Below are 22,828 nucleotides of genomic sequence, written 5' to 3' on the forward strand. Positions count from 1 at the left end.
GCTCAACACCAGAACAAAACAGCCACTTGATTGGCACCCCATCCACCAACTTAAACGTTCATTCTCTCCACTACTGATGCACAGTCAGTACCATATATTAGGCGCACTGCAGGTACTCAATACAACTTATTTGACAGCACCTCCCAAACCAGCAATCTAGAAGGACAAGGGCAATAGTCACTTGGGAATATCACCACTTGCAAGTTCCCCTCCGTACTGATTATGGTCTTTAAAACGGTACTGCAGAAGATGGTCACCTGACTTGCAGGACCAATGAGAACCAAGAGTGAGTGATCACCGCAGAGGGTGGAGTCTTCTCTGGGGCAGAATATATCAAGAGGCCGTGTAGTGAGCACATAAGGACTGGAGCAGCTGGATAGGCTGCCCCAAGGCAGCTTAGACTGCAAACTCCTATACCAAGTTTCTCTTTATCAATAGCTTTTGTTCCTAACAAAGCCTGAAGTCTCTTCTCGACACCTGGAGTGTCATTCTACACAACATATTGGTGAGAAGCTGGATAAACTTTGACTTCACAGTCTAACTGTGAGTACCCGGTTTAATTGAAGCTTCGAAAAGAGAGATACTGGGTGTCTATTTTTGGGGAAATAGCCTCAGAAAAAGTTGTTGAGGTCGTGCCAAGCCCTCGGGCAGACAAAGTAACGAACCTGGTATGGCTGGCAAGTAAGAGGTTTGGAAAAATATAGAAAATTAAAATGAAAAGCGATTAGCTTTCAGGGGCAAGAGAAGTAAAATTTGAGCTGAAGAGAAAAGGGATAGGTGTATTTAAAGTAAAAAGATATGCCCAGCTAGAAGAAAGCTGCAGTTCAAATTTAAAAATAAAAAATTTGGATGGAAGCCAGAAATTTGCTGCAGTTAAGTTCAGAGGCTTAAAAAGGGAAGAAAAGCCTCTCGGAGTTACAGAACTTATCCCAGAAACATGGGAAAATGAGAAGCTGAGATGTACAGATCTTCTCATCTGAACAGAGCCTGCACAAGGTCTGGGTAGTGGTCCCCACACTGAGAGTATGCAGGCAGTGAAGATGGCAGTTCTGGAACAGAAGTCCTCTACCTGTTAAAACAAAAAATAAACTTGAAAGTTTTTTTAAGAGGAGATAATGGTCCCACTTGGAAAGCACAACAACTACTAGTGAAGTTAACAAAGAACAGCATTGGGAGAAGGAAGGAAAAGCAGACTCTCCAGCCAGCCCAAAATAAATAATAAAAATAGAAATTGTTGTGGAAATCTTCTAGCAGGAGAAAAAAAGAGCAGTTAATAGTCTGAAAAAAGGGGTCCAAAAAGGAGCAGCTGTAGTTTCCCACCAAAACTCAAAAAAGCACAGAGAGAGGAATAGAGAAACATTAGTGGGAATTGACAGTCCTAAAGCGGTAATGCATTTAATGTTGTACAAGATTTTGTACAACAATCACAAAAAGGAACAAAGGGCAAGGGGCAGGAAATCAGAGAAGACTCCAGATAGAGGACAGCTCTAAATAAGGGGATCCATAAGCAACACAAGACCTCTGTGGAAGAAATTAAGACTTCAAGGAAGAGGTAACACCAGACTCAAGAATATACAGTGAAAGACTCCAGAGAAAGGAGTACTGTAAAACCTCGAGAGAGAGAGAGAGAGAGAGAGAGGGTGGAGCACTGAAAGATCCCACAAGGAGGGCAACAACAAAAAAAAAGCCACAGAAGGGCAACAGAAGATCCAAAATAACTAAGCGAAGAGCTGGAAAGCAAGCAAGACGCAGTTGGCTCCCATCGTTTTCTACTGCAATGAGAAGTTCCTTGAAAGTTTAAGCAATAACAAAGCTGTAATCAGTCAGACAAGCCACATCAGGAGAGATAAGAGTGACGAGAAAAGAGTTGGATGACTTTAAACAAGAACTACAGCAGAGAGAATTCCAATGTGCTCAAAAAAAAGTCTGCTAAACTGAAGAAAGTTGTCAGCGGACTGGAAATTTCTTGCAAAGATCTGGAAGTTGAGGTTGGAATGTTAAAGGAGCCACACTTACAGGAAACAATGCAGAACAACCTGAACTCTATGGAAAAGCAACCAGAGAAATAGGAATAAGTTGTGAAAAAGAGATTGAAGAAGAGAAACTTGGCAAAGAAGAATTAACCTGTGAAATAAAAAACATCGGAAGCTGAATCAGCAATTCAAACAAAAGGAAGAAACTGTAATTACATGCCAGAACATTGCTGAAATGGTCACACTAACAGAAAAGCATAAGAACCAATATAATAAAATGGTCACTAAAAAAGAATAAAATACTAGAAAAAGGATCTTTATCTCACAACCTAAGTACCAGAAATACTACTACCATTTCTTTCACTAGTGATAGACCACATTTGTGAATGAGCTGTCAAGACATTAGATTGTGTTGCATTGTGATGATGGTACCTGCATGCAGGTACCTGTCAAGATACTTGACAGAAAAAACGATCAACGGAGGATTGGAGAGTGACACCATCTGCAGAGTAAAGTATGTTGCCCTTGGTAAGGGCACAATCTAGGACAGAACTTGGAAGGCAGCAAAACTGTATGGAAGAGTCCCATGCAAGAATGTAACTGGAACTGTGCATAATTGACAGCTCTAGTAGAGGTGTAATGTTAAATGCAAGCCTCAGGATCTCATAATTGAACAATTTGAGATTTATAAATGTCTTAACTTATGTGTATAATATTTATTTAAAATATGAGGTTGAGTAAATCAATTTTGAGAAAAATTAGAGGAGGAATGTAGTAGAATCATAGATTACGTATCGTGCAGAAAGTGGTTGTTTGGCTATCAAGTTGCACTGACTCTTGAACAGGGCAGATTACTCAGCTCTCTCCGCCCTATCCCTGTAACCCTACACATTTACCATGGCCTAATCCACTTAACCTACACATTTTGGGACACTAAGTGGTCATGTTAAATTGCCCATCAACCTAACTGCACATCTTTGGACTGTGGAAGGAAACCAGAGGAAATCCATTCAGGCAAGGGGAGAATGCATAAATGTCACACAGTCACCCAAGGCTGGAATCAATTGGGGTGTTTTTTTAAGACAGTTCAGAAAAAAGTGTCACCTTGACTTGAGGGAGCAATGGGAACTGAGAATGCATGATCACTCCAGTGGGTGGAGTTCGTTCTGGCACAGAATACATTGGGAAGCCATGTGCAAGCATGTAAAGATTGGAGCAACGGGGTAGGCTGCTTGAAGGCAAACCTCTGTACTACATTTTTCTTTATCAATGGATGCCTTTTGTTCCTAATGAAGTCTGTAGTATCTTGAATATGCCTGGAGTGCCACAGTACATAACACCCACCAAGTCTTACACGATTCTGACTTGGAACTATATCACCATTCCTTCAAACCCCTGGAACTCTCTTTCCACAAGTACTGAGAGCGTACCTGCACCAGATGAACTGCAGTGATTCAAGAAGGTGGCTCACCACAACTCCTCAAAGTCAATTAGGGATGGGCAACAAATGCTGGCTTTGCCATCGACATCCAGACCCCATGATTTTTTTTTAATAAAGCTTCAGTCGGTCTGAACTAGACTTTGTGCAACCTTGATGATCTTTGCAGCCTACATATCGTTAAAATTATCTATTTTGATTTGGGTAATTGGGGCTTTTTTTTTGCTGAAATATTTTTCCCTGTTTTTGTGAACCCTAAATTAATTTACTTTGGTACACATCCCCACCCCATCCCTTGCCTCTACAATTTAATAATCAAGTTTTAAATTACCTGAATTTTTCTGGAATTTCCTTCCTAATTCGTTTTGTCTTTCCAGTTGTATTTTCTCTTTGAAAAGATGGGAGTTGAGCAAGTTTTTAGTCAAACTTTGATCACCCCTGCTACAATCTTCTTGCGAAGTTTGATAACCATTGATCATATATTTTCATTTGCCAACTGCAGGAATGATATAAATGCAAGTAACAAATGGACATTGCACCTGCATATTCAACTTGCTGCTTTTTTGTTCATTCAATAACTTTGCAAGATTACAGATAAACAGTTTTGGTAGTGAGAAAAGATTTGTGTCCATTACAACTTGTTACAATTTAATGATACCTCTTTCCCAATATATGCTTCTGATATTTTAAAGTTTTGCCATGTGTTCCTGCTGTGCTGCAGATAAATGCAGCTAGTTGATATTCTTTGCTTTGTAGCAGCTGTGTTATAGAATAATATCTAATCATTTGCACAGAAGATTATTGAATTGATTTATCTAAGCAGTTTTTCCACAAAGATGAAAGTAAATTGTGAAATTTGTGAAATAAAACCCGAATGTAAGTAAATGTTGATGAGCATTGAAAAAATATGCCCTTTTCAAACAGGTCCGTCAATGCACCCATCAGAGCTTATGGCAGAGATGAGAAACAGTGGATTTGCACTGAAACAGAATGTGTTGGGGAGAAATACAGCTCCAAATGACCCATCACAGGTATTCTGCATTTCTGAAACTAACACGGTTGATTTTTGGCAGAGAATCATTTTAAGTTGAATAATGAGATTAGATACTTCTGTTCTTTTGACAATGGGTTTGATGGAAATTGTAGTAAGTTAAGTTAATTACTTTACTGTTTAGACATTTAGTCAGGCAATTTTTTTCATTGTTTAAACATTAAAACTCAGCAAGTTCTTGTGGTGACCACTATTAATTTTTTGTCTTCCTTTGCTTCATGTTCTATTCCAAACTACAAAACTGCAGGATTGCTTATAATTTAACTATTTTCATTCTATATCGTAAGTATAAAAATAAAATCTGCTTTACTATATTTTCAACTAGCTGTGGGATCCTTGCATCTCTTTCTCCCTAAATCCTCAAAATGATTTTGACCTAAGGAGAAGTAAAGGAATGATTTATATCAAACCACTTTTTCTCAGTAGCCAAAGGATTGCAGCCAATGGTCTGAGATTCCCAAACTTGGAATGGAATACTCAAAGCTTTCATTTTGAAAAGTAAACATTGTATATTTCCGGTAACCCCCATCTTGAAAAGTGACCAACAGAAAAGCAGATATTCTTACAGTTGAATTTGGTTCCAGCTGTTGGTACCCAGTGCCTAATTCTGCAAGGTTGGGCTGGCACCTCTCTGCAGATGTTAGAACTAATGTGTATAATATAGAGGAATAAACAAAACATTGATTGGTTATTAGACTGATAAGATTGAGGACTCATAATGTAATTTCATTATCCTATTTCTAGTCTGGAGCATACGAAATGGGAGCAGGAATAGGCTATTCCCCGCACTGAGCCTGCTCTGCCATTCAATTAGATCACAGCTTATCTTCTACCTCAACACTATTTTCCGGCACTATCCCCATACCTCTTGATGTCTTTGAGTCAGAAATCAATAGGTTTTTAGATATTAATGACTGAGCCTCCACAATCCTGTTCATCTTAGCTATACTTTTACAGATATATGTATAGATTTGTAAGGATAACACCAGTTAAAAATCTTATACTCTAATGTTCTCGGTAAATACACAGACCATGTAAACTAATAGGCAACCTGTAGTCAGACGTGCCACTCTGAAACCAGGTGAGGTGCTTGTCACACTCTGAGCCAATTGGTCTCACTGGAACACTGTCCCCCACACAAGGGTTTCCAATCTGCACTCTCTAAAACACACTTTGGAATCTTCTTGAACACAATGCTTTCTCTCAGATGCCTTCACCAAACATCCATCTCCAGGGTTTCAACCTCTCCTTTTCGGTATTCCTGTCCTCTGGGTCACATGCATTCCAGTTTCAACTGCCACAGGCGCTCTCGGGTACCCAGCCATTCCAACAGAACACCACTCCTTCGCAGGCCCGCAATTAGAAGACACCAACCTTCTTGTTACCCCAGATGTCTGGCTTTTTTTACAAGCTGACTTTAAATCTGGGGTGGGATTCTCTGGCCATGCTCACTCCAAAACCGGAGAATCCCACTCAAGATTAATGGATCTTCATGTCGTGTGTGCTCCTCCTCCTCGTCCTCCTCCACCATGCACCACTCTCTTTAATTCAAAACCTTTCACTGCTCTTCAATTTCCCTGAATGTGATTTTTCTCAGATTCAAGTCCTTTATTCTTTGACTTAACTGTCTTCCCAAGACATTTCTTTGTCCCATGGGGATTTTGTTTCTCTTCTTTTGGGAAGCCTGTTCCCTGCAGTTCATTGTCCTGTGTCCAGCTGCACCTGGTACTAGCTTACAACTGACTCAAAAGCTCTTGCTGTCTCAAGTTGGCCCTTGGTTGTTAAGCAACAGCCTAACACTGTTTGCTTCAATGTTGTTATAACTCCACTGTAAAGTAAAGCAAAACCACAAGCTTGTTGTGAATACAACCAGGTCCCAACTGGGACAGTATGATAATGAACCCACTCAGGGCCTGCTTTGTACAGAGCTTAGTATACAAGCTCCATCTGGTAAGTGCATACCAATTATCAGGGAGCTTGTATTCTACAAGTCCAAAAGGGAGGTCACTTGGTGATTTATAATGCAAGTCCTAGGAGTTATCACAGTCGTAAAACCCTCCATTATAATGCAGGCATCTGAACCAAACTGAAGTTACTAACCCTTTCTTAACACAAGATAGAAATTAAGGTAAGGAAGAAAAAGTGTGCTTACGATGGGTATCAGGTAGAAAATACAGTTGAGAGCCAAGGGGACACAAAAGATTCAGAGGAAGCAAATTAGAGAAGCAAAGAGGTGTTATAAGAAAATACTGGCAGCCAACATGAAGGGGAATCCCACAGTCTCCTGTACGGATATAATTAGTAAAAGGATGGTAAAATGAGTAGAACCAATTAGGGACCTAAAAGGGAATTTGCACATGGAAGCTGGTGACACGGCTGAGGTATTATATGAATGCTTTGTACCCATCTTTACCAAGGAAGTCGATGCTGCCCGGGACAGGGTAACAGATGTGGAAACTCTGTCCCTAGAAGGGTTCAGAATTGATAACGAACGAGTGTTAAATAAACTGTCGGTACTGAAATTTGAGAAAACACCAAGACCAGATGAGATGCATCCAAAAATATTGCAGGAAGTGAGGATTGAAATTGCAGGGGCTCTGGCCATAATCTTAGGTGCCAGAGGACTGAAAAATTAGAAATTTTACACCCTAGTTCAAAAAAAGGTTGTGAGGATAACCCCAGCAATTACAGACGAGATGGGCAAGCTTCTCGAAACAATTTTTCAAGATACTGTTAGTCGTCACATTGACAAATGTGGGCTAGGAAGAGCCAACATGGATTTCTAAAGGGGAAACTGTTTAACTCGCTCACTGGTGTTTTTTGAGGAGGTAACATAAAGGGTCAATGATGGTAACGCTGTTGATGTGGTGTACATGGACTTCCAGAAGGCATTCAGTACAGTGACACACAACAGAGTTGTGAAATGCAAAATTGACTGATGATAGGAAGCAGGGAGTAACGATCAATTGATATTTTTCAGCCTGGAGGAAGGTTTGTAGTTCCCCAGGGGTCAGTATTGGGACCCTTGCTTTTCCTGATCTATATTAAAGATAAGAACATAAGAAATAGGAGAAGGAGTAGGCCATCTAGCCCTTCGAGCCTGCCCAGCCATTCAATAAGATCATGGCTGATCTGAAGTGGATCAGTTCCATTTTCCCACTTTCTCCCCATAACCCTTAATTCCCCTGTCTATCAGAAACCTATCTACCTGTGACTTAAATATATTCAACGAGGTGGCCTCCATCTCTTCAATGGGCAGAGATTGACCACCCTTTGAATGAAGAAGTTCCCCCTCAGCTCAGTTCTAAACTGCCCCTCCCCTTATTTTGAGGCCGTGCCCTCTAGTTCTGTTTTCCTTTCTAAGCGGAAAGAATCTCTCTACCTCTACCCTATCTAGCCCCTTCAATATCTGGTAAGTCTCTATAAGATCCCCCCTCAACCTTCTAAACTCCAACGAGTACAGGCCCAGTCTGTTTAATCTCTCCTCATAAGCTAACCCCCATCATCTCCGATATCAGCCTGGTGAACCTTCTCTGTACTCCCTCCAAGCCAATATATCCTTACGCAAATAAGGGGACCAAAACTGCACACAGTACTCCAGTTGCGGCCTCACCAGTGCCCTGTACAGTTGCAGCAAGACCTCCTTGCTTTTATATTCTATCCCCCTCGCTATAAAGGCCAACGTTCCATTCACCTTCTTGATCACCTGCTGCACCTGCAGACTGGGTTTTTGCAATTCGTGCACAAGGACCTCCAGGTCCCTCTGCACTGTAGCATGCTGCAGCTTTTCACCCTTTAAATAATAATCCCTCCTACTATTATTTCTACCAAAGTGGATAACCTCACATTTGCTAACATTATACTCCATCTGCCAGGTCCTCGCCCACTCACTCAGCCTATCCAGATCTCTCTGCAGACTTTCCTCGTCCTCCACGCAATTCGCTTTTCCACTCATCTAGATCTCATCTCATCTCATCTAAAGACTAAAGGTCTAGATCTTGATGTGCTTGGAGCAATTTCAAACTTTGCATTGATACAAAACTTGGAAGTATTGTAAACTATGAAGAGGACAGTGTAGAACTTCAAAGGGACACAGACAAAATGGTGGAGTGGACAGACAGGTGGCAGATGAAGTTCAATGCAGAGGAGTGTGAGGTGATAAATTTTGAGGTAAAATTCTCAAATATGGGGTAAAATTCTTAAGAGGATGCAGGAACAGAAGGAACTGGGTATATATGTACATTGATTATTGCAGGTAACAAGACAAGTGAAAAAAGCAGTTAGTAAAACATGTAGTATTGTGGGCTTTTATTAATAAAGACATTGAGTTGAAGAGCAATGAACTTATGCTGAACTTATACAAGACACTAGTTAGTCTCTACTGGTTGAGACTTCTGTTAGCTGTCTTCTCTCCAAGGAAGAGATCGATATAGATGTTCAAGATCTGAGTAGGCTGGACGGAATAGATAGGGAGAACTTGTTCCCACTCATAAAAGGATCAAGAACTAGGAGGCACACAGTGATTTGCAAAAGAAGCAAATGTAATGTGAGAAAAAACTTAATACCGTAAGTTGTTGAGGTCTGCAATGCTCTGCCTGGAGTTGTGGTGGAGACAGGTTCAATTGAAGCATTCTAGGGGGCATTATATGATGATTTGAATAGAAACATTATTCAAGGGTACAGCGGAATAGCATTACGTCATGTTGCTCATTTAGAGAATCCAGAGACAATGGACAATCCTGCTGTGTCATACTGATTCTGTGAAAACAGAAACACAAATTGAGCTTAAAATTAAAGCTATACTTATTTCTAATGCCACGAAACAAATATAAATTACTTAACATTGTCTCTCTTTCATAGACAGTTGAGAACCATCCACAGTGTCTTGAGATGGCTGTAACATTAATTTTGGGAGCGATGTCATATTCAATTTATATAGGCTTCCTGTCAGTTCTGGTGGGCAAAAATTGCAATCACAGCCTTGCCTGCTTGTTGTTAACCTCGCATCATCCTGAGAGTGTTGGATAATAGTCAGTCTGCATTTAATTTTTGGACGTGCTAGTGAAGATACTTAATTTGCTATGTGAGAAAACTTCAGAGTCATGGAGTGGGATTTCCCCCCACCCTTCGCCATATTTTGCGGAGATAGCCCACCATTGGCCGGCAACGGGATCTTCCAGTCCTACCACTGTCAGCATGGTTTCCCGTTGTTTGCCCCCACTGTCGGAGTAACCCAAGGTGGGGATTCACCATCCAGCCCAGAGAAACAAAAGGAAAATTCTGCCCATGGTACATTTTAACAGCATTGCTATTGATGGCTAATATGATTGATGTGTTAATTCTGAGCTTCTGGCATGAAACCCAGTCTCACTGGAAGGATTATTCTTATGCCATCTTCTGTTCAGAACCATGCTAGCTGCTTCACAAGGCTCACTGGGGGTTGCAGCTGAGATTTCCTAGGTTTTGAGCACAGAATTGCTTTTCCCAGAGGTTCCAGCAAAGATGTTGGGATCACCATGTACATGTGAAATTTTGCCTTTGAAAGCTGCTACTCTGGCTTTTGTGCTAACCCAGAGGTTGATGATGTCTTGCCAAATTGTACAATGTAGAAACTGGTAATCATTTCAGTTGTGTTGATCTGAAGGTGCTTTTTATGTAGGGCCAGGAGTAGCGCATTGAGTTCCTCCAACCCTGTCTTGCCATTCAATTGACTAATCTGTCCCACCAGCTTGTCTTACTATTTCTTGATCTCGGTGCCTACTAAAAAGCTGTAAATCTCCATATTTATTGTTTCCATTAACCTAGCATCTTCAGCCTTTTGTGGGAGAGAATTCCATATTTCTGTTACTCCTGGTGTCAAAACATGTCCCGGGTTTCACTCTTGAACGGCTAGCCCTTGCTTTAAAGTTTTCATCCTCCATTCTAGATTCCCATACCAGAGGAAATATCTTTTCTGTTTCTGTTTTATTGAATCTGTTTGAAGAGTTCAGTTAGATAAGCCTTGAACTAAGTACACTTGAGAAAATAATGCAAGTTTATGCAATCTGTCCTCAATTTAACCCAATAAGCTGCAGAATTGTTCTGGTAATCTCGTGCCTCTGAGGCCAATATATCTTGACATTTGAAGTGATAGCAAAAACTAAATGCAATACTGCAGATAGGGTCTGATCAAGGTTCTTGTACAGTTGAAGCATAACTTTGTCCCAAGCCTTTTTATTACGTTTTGTATCAGTGACTAGCTTTTAGTGATGTGTGTGACTGGTCAGACAAATCATATTGCTTCTCCAGTTTCTTGTTTCATTGACAATTAACAATTGTCTCTCTTGGTCCACATGTTAATTACCTTGTTTCTCCACACTGAGCTCCATCTGCCGCCATTGTGTTCACTCATCTGAATCAATCTATGTACCCTTTATAATTTGCTGCTCCCTCTACATGATTTACTGTTCCCCCTAACTGAATTGAATACACAACTCTCTCTATCTTCATCCAAGTATATTTCCTCCATCCCAATCTCTACTGTGCAACCAAATTTCAACCTATGTCAAAATAATAACTCCAGTTTTGCAGTACTTGTGCACTACCTTGTCAAATGCTTTTTTGAAGTCTAGAGAGGTAACATACATAAACAACTCCATGCTTCCTTCATTGATGGTCTTCTATAAAGCAGCTAAGTTAATCAGACATGACCAAATCTTCGAGGAGAGGTAATAAGCCGTGGATAACGAAGGAGGTGAAGGAAAGTGTTAAATTAAAAGCGGAGGCGTTTAGAGTAGCTAAGAGTAGTGGGCGAGAAGAGGATTAGGAGAGGTTTAAATGTCAACAAAGATTGACAAAGAAGTTGATAAAGAAGGGTAGGAGAAACTATGAAGCTGGGTTAGCGCTTAATATAAAAAAGGATTGCAAGAGTTTTTATAAATATATAAAAAGGAAGAGGCTGGCTAGGGTGAACGTTGGACCCTTAGAGGATGAGAGGGGGGACTTAGTGGTAGGGGATGGGGAAATGGCTGAGGTCTTGAATAACTTTTTTGTTTCGGTCTTCTCGGAGGAAGACGTGAATAATTTGCCGGGTGTTAGCGATGGAAAGGTGGTAGGACTGGAGGGTCTCAATGACATTATTGTTACTAGAGAGGCGGTGCTCGACAGACCGGAGGGACTGATTGTGGACAAGTCACCAGAACCGGATGGAATGCATCCGAGGGTTCTGAAAGAAATGGCGGAGGTGATAGTGGATGCCTTGGTTATTTTCCAGACTTCGCTGGATTCCGGGGAAGTGCCGGAAGATTGGAAAGCGGCTAATGTTACGCCATTGTTTAAGAAGGGTGCCAGGCAAAAGGCAGGGAATTATAGGCCAGTTAGTTTAACGTCTGTTGTAGGTAAAATGTTAGAATCCGTCATCAAGGAGGAAATAGCGAGGCATCTTGAGGGGAATTGCTTGATAGAGCAGACGCAGCACGGTTTCGTGAAGGGGAAGTCGTGTCTGACAAATTTATTGGAGTTCTATGAGGATGTGTCTAGGGCGGTGGATAGAGGAGAGCCGGTGGATGTGGTCGGTCTTGATTTTCAGAAGGCGTTTGACAAGGTACCTCACAAGAGGTTATTGCAGAAGGTAAGGAGTTGGGGGTAGGGTGTTAGCGTGGATAGAGGATTGGTTGTCAAATAGGAGGCAGAGAGTGGGGGTTAATGGGTGCTATTCGGATTGGTGGTTGGTGACTAGTGGAGTGCCCCAGGGGTCGGTGCTGGGGCCTCAGCTATTTACCATTTATATAGATGATCTGGAGGAGGGAACCGAGTGTATGGTGTCGAAATTTGCTGATGACACCAAGATTGGTGGAACGGCAAATTGCACGGAGGGTGTGGAGAGTCTGCAGAAGGATCTAGATAGGCTGGGCGAATGGGCCAGGAACTGGCAAATGGAATTTAATGTTGGCAAGTGCGAGGTGGTCCACTTTGGTAGGAAGGACTATTACTTACGTGGCGAAAAACTGCAGCAGGCAACGGTGCAGAGGGACCTCGGGGTCCTTGTGCATGAGTCGCAAAAACTCAGCCTGCAGGTGCAGCAGGTGGTCAGGAAGGCTAATGGGATGCTGACCTTCATAGCGAGGGGGATTGAATATAAAAGTAGGGAGGTCTTGCTGCGGCTGTATAGGGCATTGGTGAGGCCGCAGCTGGAGTACTGTGTGCAGTTTTGGTCGCCATACTTACGCAAGGATATTTTGGCCTTGGAGGGAGTGCAGAGGAGGTTTACTAGGCTGATACCGGGGTTGAGCTATGAGGAGAGGCTGAATAAACTAGGCTTGTACTCGTTAGAGTTTAGAAGAATGAGGGGAGATCTCATTGAGACGTATAAGATGATGAATGGGATGGATAGGATAGAGGTGGAGAGACTCTTCCCGCTCAGAAAGGACAGTAGGACTAGGGGGCACAGCCTCAAGATAAAGGGGGTTTAGAACGGAGTTGAGGAGCAACTTCTTCACTCAAAGGGTGGTGAATCTCTGGAATTCTCTGCCTGTTGAAGTGGTGGAGGCTGCCTCGCTAAATATTTTTAAGATGCGGGTTGATGGGTTTTTGACAAGCGAGGGGATTAAGGGTTATGGGGAGAAGGCGGGAATGTGGAACTGAACCATGACAGATCAGCCATGATCTTATTGAATGGCGGGGCAGGCTCAAAGGGCTAGATGGCCTACTCCTGCTCCTATTTCTTATGTTCTTATTATGTTCATAATACATGCTGACTCTTTGTCAGCTCAGATTTGCACAGTTGCAGCGTCACTCTTTTGATGGATAGATTCCAGTAATTTGTAAAACAGCTGATGTTAAAATGACAGGTCTGTGATTGCCTGACTACTTCCTTCTGTTTGAAATTTAGTTTTCCAATTCAAAGACACAATTCCCAAATCCAGAGATCTTATTCTGGCAAAATGCACCTGGAATTTTCTTACCAATTTTTTGCAACCCTAGGGTGAGAATAATCAGGTCCCAAAGATTTGTCTTTTCTGAGTTCCGTTGGCCCAGAATTTGCAGAAAAATATCAGTATGTCAGTGTTGCATATGTTAAGGGACGAATCACCTGGCAAATTGTGGATCATGACAAGTTAGAAGCTGATTTGCATCATTCTGCTGTTAGTAATGTCAAAAGGGGATCTTGCACTTAACCTCACCTTAAGTTTCATGAAGTTACTGTATTTGCATATTAATTGCCCAATAAACTTGTCACAGAACGTGAAGTCTAATAATAACAATAATAGTTCATTTAATGTGATAATTGTTAATGAATGGTGCTGAATTGCTATTGGACATTATTTTAAAAAGTTCAATTTAAATTTGTTACTTTATTTCTCTCTTCCCTTTCTATTCACGATTTGGCATTTAATTCAACAGCTTAAATACACTATCCTCAGTCGTGCCTCTATTTGTTTATTCTCTGTGCTTAAATATCTTTGGTTAAGGAGCTTGCACTGTTCATATTATTATTCACCTGGATCCAGATTCTCTCTTGCTCCTAATACAGCTCTCCATTCCAGAGCAAAATGAAAACTGGCCTGTACAATGCTGAGGTGCTGTCACCTATCATTATTTTAAACCTGTGTTAAGTCCAATAAGTTCTGCTGTCAAAAAGGTTCCTTGTATCTTGTTCCCTTTTTTACTTTGAAAATTGGCACAAAGTATTAGTTTTAGCAATTCTACCTTATTCTTTCAAAATTAGCTGCGTGACATGGGCATACTTACAGAATCATACCCTTCAGCCAATGCTTCGATTTCCTCCATCAACATCCCTATGTGTTCTATGTTCTGCTCCACTGGCAGGACAGACCAACCAGAGGTGGTGGCACAGTGATATACAGATGGGAGAGACTGATCATAAAGATTGCACACAGGTTAGGCACAAACTGCATTATGATATTCTGCTTGCACAGTCACATATAAAATTAAACTTTAAAGAATACATGGCAAGGAAACCTCCTGCTGATTGCCAACTACCACTCTCCCTCAACTGATGAATCACTGCTACTGCATGTTGAGCACCACTTGGAGGAAGGACTGAAGATAGCAAAGGTACAAAATGTAATCTGGGTGGGAAGGACTTCAGTGTCCATCACCTAAGAATGTTAAACTGCACAAAATCAGAAAATGCTGGAAAGACTCGGGTCTGGAAGTATCTTTGGAGAGAGAAACGGAGTTAATATTTCGAATACATATATCTCCTCTTCAGAGTTGAAGAGGGACAGTATCCACTGCTTAGAATGCAGTTTCTTCTACGTTGAGAAGACTAAGCTGAGACTGGGTGACTCTCTTTTTTGGAACGCCTTCGCTCATTCCCCAATCATAACCTTAATGTTCCCATCACTTACCATTTTAACTCACCATATTGCTCCCATGTGCACATGTCATCCTTGGTCTACTGCAGTGTTCTAGTGAAGCCCAATACAATTTGGAGGAACAGCTCCTCATCTTCCAATTAGACACTTTTACAGCCATTTGGACTTGATATTGAGTTCAACAACTTCAGACCATGAACTCTGTCCTTCATTTTGATTTAAGTCAGAAGGACCAATTGGGTGATCAATCTCAGCCTCCTCCTGAAGTTACCACCATCATAAGACAATCTTCAGCCAATTTAGTTGACAACATGATACTGAGAAATAACTGAGTGCACTGGATTCAGCAATGGCCCCAAGAACATCCTAGATGTAGTACTAAAGACTGATATTCTAGAACTATGTGCACCTCTAGCCAAATTGTTCCAGTACATCTACCTGTAAAAATTGAAAATTGCCCAAGTTTATCTTATCTGATACTGCCCTATCAGCCTACTCTCAATCATTAACAAAGATATGAAAGTATTGTCAATGGTGCTAATAAGCACTATTTCCTTAGCAATAACTTGCTTACTGATGCTCAGTCAGGTTCTTCCAAGATATGTCTCTGGACTTCATTGCAGTTGTGGTCCAAACATGCACAGGAAAGCTGATTTACAGAGGTGAAGTAAGAGTGATTGCCCATAACATCAAGACAGCATTTGACCTAATGTGGCATCGAAGGAGCCCCATTAAAATTGCAGTCAGTTGTATTTTTAAGTAAAGCTTTCAACTGGCTGCAATCAGAACTGGCACAAAAGAAGATGGTTGTGGATGTTGGAGGCCAATCATCTCAGCCGTTAGGATATCATGGTCGGAGTTCCTTGGGGTAGTGTCCTAGGCACAACAATCTTCAGCTGTTTCACCAAGAACCTTCCCTCCGTGGTAAGGTCAGCAATGGAGATATGCACTGATAATTGTCATGTTCAGTTACAATCACAATTTCTCAGATGATGGAGCAGTCTGTGCCCACGTGCAACAAGGCCTGGACAACATTCAGGCTTGGTCAGATGGATGTTATTTAGCATTTAAGTGCCATTGACAATTTCCAAAAAGAAATTCTAACAAAACTCCCCTTGACATGCAATGGTATTACCATCACAAACCCCCTATCAATTTTCTGTAGGTCACCATGCTTAAATTAGACCAGCCACATAAATACTATTGTTACAGGAGCAGATGAGAAACTGGATAATCCACAGCAGAAAGCTCACTTCCTGGAGCTGCCCACAATCTATATGACACAGGTCAGGTTTTGTTGGAATATATTGTACTTGCCTGGAAGAGTTCAGCTCCAACAGCATTCAAGAAGCTCAACACCAGGACAAGTCATCCTTCTTGACTGGCATCCCATCCACCACCACCTTAAACATTCACTCCTTCACCAAGACTTCTTTAGAAGCATCTCCCAAGTTAGCAGTGCTTCACTATTGCTGAGTCAAAATCCTGAGCTCCTAAAGACACTGCCGGGGTGTACTGGGTGCAGCAGTTCAAGAAAGCAGCTCGCTACCACCTACTTGAGAGCAATTAGGGATAGGCAATAAGTGCTGGCCTAGCCAGTGAAACCCAGAACCCATGAACAAATAAATAAATTGCCCATTCCATCTAGAAGGACAAGGATAACAGATGTATGACAACACCACCACCATCTAGAACTTTCTCCCTCACATAGACTGGAATGGTTGAAGAAGAAGGCTCACTACCATCTCCTCAAGGGCAATTAGGGATGGGCAGTAACTGCTGCTTGTCTGTGACATCACATCCCAAAAACAAAAAGAAATCCATGGAAGTTACATACCACACTGATATGGAAATACTCATTTTCACTGGGTCAAAACCTAACTACACTGTCCAAGTGCCTTCATCAAGTGGACTACAGTGGTTAAAAAGGTACCCACAAGGAATGTCAGTGATGCCCACATTCTGTGAATAAATAAGTAAAATGATTGTCGTATCACCTGCACCTGTCTTTAATGGGCCTACATGTTTTACCACACACTTTCTCATGTAACAATGCTAAGACTTCACACACTATTTTATGATATATTCGTCATGATGATATAAAGACATATAAATTTTAAAACTAGATAATCTTTTAAAATGACTACAGTTATGTCTAGTTGTAACCCTAAATAAGAGAGTTGTCAGGGTATTAACATAGAGACTTGCATCTCATTATTTCTGAAGATGTGCTAACAATTCCTGTGGGCTGCAGACATCAAGTTCAAAGGAAATTATGCAAAGGCCGTCTATACTTCGTAAACCAGGCCTGGCCACCAGAGTCAACTAGTCTGCTAGGACAAAGAACCCTGCGTTAAATTCTTACTGCTTGGAAAATTAACAATCGCAGCAACCCAGTCAAAGAAATATATGCCCTTTGTCAAAGCCAAAGGGGGGGTGTAAGAGTCATGTAACATGACCTCCCTATCTAGGAGAACAAATTATACTGTCTTGCTATACTCCAAATCAGTGTGCTTCTTCTATCTACCAAGCAGCAGCTCAGAAAAGGGCATGTCCAAGATTGAATGCCTGCCCCATCAACACTTCCTACTGGAATGGCTAAACATTTTTTACCATCACCTACAATAATAGATTTATTTCTGCATGCCTAGCTCATCATGGAAGTCTGGAAAGCTGAATTATCCAGCTTCAGTTTTCAACCTGCCAATCTCTGTGAAGAAATACTTTGGATTTCAGATTTCTTTTTATTAATTTACAATTCAATTTTAGTACAATAATATTCTAATGCAAGGGAGTTTTGCAAATCTTGACTCTAAATATACTTGTCAATACCTCTGCAATTTTCAGCAAACAATCTATGTCCAAATGAAATTGGTCCTGGTTAGTAATATTATTTATAAAAGTGTTGTAGAGAATGTTAAATGCCTGAAGATAACTTGGCTGCTAATATTAAGGATTTATTTAGAAATTTACCACTATCTGTATATTTAATCAGTTAAATTATTATTTGAACTATTTTCATTGTGAAAATTGTTATAAAAAAATGAGAGTTGCACTGTTACATACATGCTTTTAGCTCATTGGAAGTGTATTCCCCAAGTACAATGCAATTTTGTTGTTGAATTTTAGGAATACGTAGCAAGTGAAGATGATGATGATCCCGAGGTGGAATTTTTGAAGTCTCTTTCTACAAAACAAAAACAAAAGCTTTTGAGGTATGTTATTAGTGAGGTTTTTAGTGTTTTTGTTAATGGTGAAACCCTTTCTTTCAGAAGCTATCCCTTTCCAATGTCACAAAATTCTTCTAAAAATCTTTTGTATTTGCCAGTTTAGTCACAATCAGAAAAATATTTGTTGAAACTGGTTACGTATATTGATATCTTGTGTCATTATATCCATTTGCAGTTGTTTAAAATCACAATAATTTGTAGCATTACCTTTGTGTAATAAGGTATTAGCTGCTAATGTTGGACAATTTGTGCAGTTTTAATTTAAGATTGGAAAATGCAGTTCCAAAATGCTCCCATCTTATCCAACCACATTTCAACATAATGTTTTGTTTCTCCCGTTTGACAAATTATTTGAGATGTTCCAGATTTATTTTTATCTAATTCAACTTGTTCCCTTTTGAAATGATATATGTTACACTATGCTTACATTTATCGTCAGCAAATTTGCAAACTCAGATTTGATACACAGGTTATTGAAGCTAGCATCAACATGATTACAAGTCAGGAGTCTACTCTCCAATTCTACTCCAAAAAAGAAACTTGCATTTAAAGAAAGCCTTTTATGACTTCATGATGTCCTAAAGTACCTTACGGCCAATAGAGTCATTTTGAACTTCAGTCACTGTTGTAAATTAAGAAGTTCTGTAGCCAATTTACAAACAGCAAGGCCCCACAAACTACAATGTGATAATAGATAATATTTTCATTAGTACCATCAGTTAATGGACATGTTTTTGTGAGGACGTGGAATTCTGCTTTTCTATTATTTTGCCAAAGTGGGCAAGTTCCTGTTTTCCCACATTATATTCCATCTGCCAATTTTTTGTCCACTCATCTAATCTATCAATATACCCTTTGCAGGCTCTATGTGTCCTCTTTCAACTTGCTTCCCTACCTATCTTTGTGTCATCAGCAAATTTAATTAGCATACACTGGATTCCTTCATTCAAATCATTGATGTAGATTGTAAAAAGTTGAGACCCCAGTAATGATCACTGTTCACTTCACCACTAGTTACAGTTTGCCAACCTGAAAATTACCCATTGCTCCTGAATTTCTGCTTCCTGCTAATTAAACAGTCCTCTATCCATGATGATGTTACCTCCACACTATGACCTCTTCTACTGTGTTTATGTGACACCTTTTATTGAATGTCTTTTAGAAACATGGATACACCACATCCAAGGGTTCCCATTATCCTCCTTCCTTGTTACTTCACAAAGAAGTCTAATAAATTAATCAAACAATTTTCTTTTCACAAAACCATGGTGACTCTGCCTGATTGTAGAATTTTTTTTCTTAATGCGCTATTGTTGCCTCCTTACTAATGGATTCTAGCATTTTCCCAATAACAGATGATAGCTACCTGGCTTATAGTTTCCTGTTCTTTTTTTGTCTTGCTCCTTTCTTGTGGTTTTTCAATCTGCTGGGATCTTTCCAGAATCCATGGAATTTTTGAAGACTAATTGCTCCACTACTCTGCAGCCACTTATTTTAAAACCTTAAGTTGAAAGTCCAGGGGACTTGTCAGCCTTTCATCCCAATAGTTTCCCTGCTGTCTTTTCCTTAGTGATCATTGTTTTAAATTCCTCCCTCTCTTTTCCCTCTTGATTCCCAACTATTCTTGGGATGCTCTCTTATGTCTTCTGCAGTGAAGACCGATGCAAAATATCTGTTCAATGTAACCTCATTTCATTATTTTCCATTAATTCCCCAGTCTCACCCTCTAAAGGACCAATGCTCACTTTAGATATGCTTTTTCATGTCTGCTTTAGAACAGGCTTGCCTAACCTTCTCATGTAAGAGGCCACATATCAATTCTTTTCTCACTCAGGGCAAGTGTCTGGAAAGTAAGATCAAACATGAATTTCAAAAAAAGGTGTGTGTCTGGTCCGGTCTGTCCTGTTGGTCTGTCGTAAGATGCTCTTTCAGAGATTCAGTATAGGCTCAATGGCCTCCTTCTGCACTGTAGAGATTCTTGGCATAAAGATGACCATTAGATTGTGTGTTTGTACGCCCAGTTGCAGGATGTGCACCCACACTCAAATCCACAGTGTTTTTTATTTCCCCCACTCCTATCCCTGTCCTCCCTCTTTCACCAGCAGACTCACCATCACTACTGGTGTTCAAGCTTCAGGCTAAATGTAGGACACCATTTTCGATGCTCCTCCATTCAGAAACTGTTCCTATCAGCAGCAGATGTGGGAGAGAGCAACCTGTGACTCAAAGAGCCGGAGCAGCTCCTTGTAAAATTTTTCACTTCCACTCACTGGCCTTTTAAAAACCAGCTTCACAGGCCAAGCTTGGTAAGTCAGACCTGGTCCGCGGGCCAAGCTTTGGACTAGCCTGCTAACTCTTCCTGTCTGTTTTATTTCTAGCTTGGTTTCTGTCATACTCTAGTTCCTTTCTCGTTACTTTCTAAAATAATTCTTTACTGCTTTCTAAAATTTGTTCAATCACTAACCCTCACAGTATTATACATGCCTTCTTTCCATTTGATTTTGTCCTTCCTTAGTTCAACACAAATGGTAAATCCTTCTCATACTTATTCCCCCTCAGTTCGCAGCTCCTATGTTCCTTGATATATTTACGTAATTGCATTCCACTAGCACACAAACCTTATCTGACCCTCCCTTTTTCCATTAGAATATTTTAAACAGAAAGTGTATGGTCTTTTCTCAAGAAACCTGTCCTAATGCAATCCACCAGTCACCCTGCCCGAATGGTGGTCATAAGCAAGAAGCTTTCTGACCCCTTAACGGCTGTGTGACTGGCTATAATTTGATCCATCCCACCTATAAGGATCTTATTTGGTAATTTTCTAGAAGTGTTTCTAATTTATTTTCAATGTTGAACATTAATTTTGGATGTCAGTAACTTAAAATGAGGCGCATCTGCCCTAAATAATTTAATACTTTACCATTTTTATCACTTAACGTTTAATACAAGACAGGTGCAGCAAGGATGTTGCTTGGCCCAGTATAATTTAATTTTCCAAACCATTTTATGACACCATTATAGCCATGCTGCCAGTTTGAGTTATTCCTCTGCCAAAGGCACACATGAACTCGGATCGTCGGTGCCCGAGCTCCCATTTCTTAGAGGATCCTAGGAACTAGTAAAAATAAAGACTTTTATCTCATCTGTCTGCGCTGGATTGGAAAACAGGTTAGAGTTCAAAGAGCAGCATACTTAGCAACTACATGATGTTGGTTCTTCATGTTTTGTATAAACTTGAGTCCAAGGATAACTTTGTACTGCATGAAGCTTCACTTCAAGCAGGTTCCTGTATTCCAAATTGTCAAATGGGAAGGATGAATATCTCTGGATGCATTAATATCTTTTGATGATTTTTTTTTTACTTGGTGTGCCCAAAGGTAAGATGCTTTGGGGAAATATTCTACAGGTTTTTTTTGTGAAATAGATGTGCTAATCTAGATTTTTTATTTGCAAAGGAAACTTGACCATCTTGAAAGAAAGAAAAAGCGAGAAAAAAAGAAAAAGCAAAAAAAGAAGAAAAATAAAGATAAACATAAGAAAAAAGAAAGCCGATCACCTAGCATCAGCTCTTCTAGCAAAAGTGATTCTGAAACTCAGAAGAATAAAGAGATGCATGGCAAAAATAAATATTTGAAGAGGAAGAGAGACACATCATCGGACAGTAAAATTAGTTCCAAAGAACATGTGGAGCCTTACAAACAAAAATTCAGTAAAACACATTCAGGCAGTTACTTCAAGCCTGAAGACAAGAATGCAGATTTTACCAGAAAAAGCAGTGGAAGCAGAAATAAAAGAGGCAGGAGCCACAGCACCAGCAGGGACAAGGAGCAAAATGATCGGAGCAGAAACAGTAGCAGAGATGCACATGAAAGAACAAAAAGAAGGGACAAACAAAGTACAAGTCACAGTAGAGAAAAGCATAATGATGGAAGATATGTGAACAGAAGCTGGAGTGCAGAGAGAGATTAAATAAACTGGACAGGTAGCAGGGACCAGATTAGAACCATCAATGTACACCGGCAGACATAAGGTAGAGAGAGTGGTAATCAGGAAAGTCGTCATAAGGAAAGCAATAGCAGGGATGTACATTGCGTAAGAACCAGAGACAGCAAGGATAAGAATAAAAGGGAGGGATATGCTTTCAGAGATTAAGCAAATTGAGAGATTGAGCAGAGAATCAATATCTTTTACTATTCTCTCTATTCAATTCAAAGGACTTGTATTTTCTATTGTCAGGTAATAGTTGACATGTTGTAAAAATTTGTCTGGTTTATGACACATTTTCTGATTGTTTATAACTTAATTTCATAGTTATTGTAACAGTTTGAGATCTATGTATTCTTCAGTATTTTTTGATTACTTAATAAAGTCTATAACAAAAAAAATGACTGTGACAGTAAACCTTTATTTTCTCCTCTCCAAATTTATGAAAAGCTTCCTTATTCATTGGGTACTTTCATGCTGATCATATTCAACTATGTTTTGTTTGTGAGCTTCCTTCAAGTAGTTCCTGTTAAGAATCCATATTACCAAAGCAAGGGAAATGTAGAGTTACCTAGAAATTACAACATTAAACATGCTATTTAGCTCAACCAGAGAAATGTGCCAAACCTTTCCTGTAACCATCTATCTGACCCATTGTTAAAATTAACATAGGCTATACTTTAAATGCTGTGTTAATTAATGCATTCCATAGCTGCACAACCTAACCTACATTTACTTTGAAATCTTGCTCTCTGCCCTGAATCTCTTAATTTTACATAAGAACATAAGAAATAGGAGCAGGAGTAGGCCATCTAGCCCTTCGAGCCTGCCCC

The 22,828-nt window shown here is 40.2% G+C and overlaps 1 protein-coding gene across 1 annotated transcript in view; it reads left to right on the plus strand.

The window, feature by feature from the left end:
- The window catches only part of cirsr (corepressor of RBPJ and splicing regulator), a 52,597-nt gene extending 30,226 nt beyond the window's left edge, over positions 1 to 22,371 (plus strand). Inside the window, exons 8-10 of the mRNA XM_080198970.1 lie at positions 4,336 to 4,442; positions 17,911 to 17,996; positions 21,467 to 22,371. Coding sequence (XP_080055096.1) covers positions 4,336 to 4,442; positions 17,911 to 17,996; positions 21,467 to 21,980 — 707 coding nt within the window. The 3' untranslated portion in view covers positions 21,981 to 22,371. The remainder of the gene's footprint in view (positions 1 to 4,335; positions 4,443 to 17,910; positions 17,997 to 21,466) is intronic.
- The last annotated feature ends 457 nt before the right edge of the window (positions 22,372 to 22,828 follow it).

Source organism: Carcharhinus amblyrhynchos, chromosome 11 (assembly GCF_965287045.1).
Source record: "Carcharhinus amblyrhynchos chromosome 11, sCarAmb.v2.hapA, whole genome shotgun sequence".
NCBI classification, from domain to species: Eukaryota; Metazoa; Chordata; class Chondrichthyes; order Carcharhiniformes; family Carcharhinidae; genus Carcharhinus; species Carcharhinus amblyrhynchos.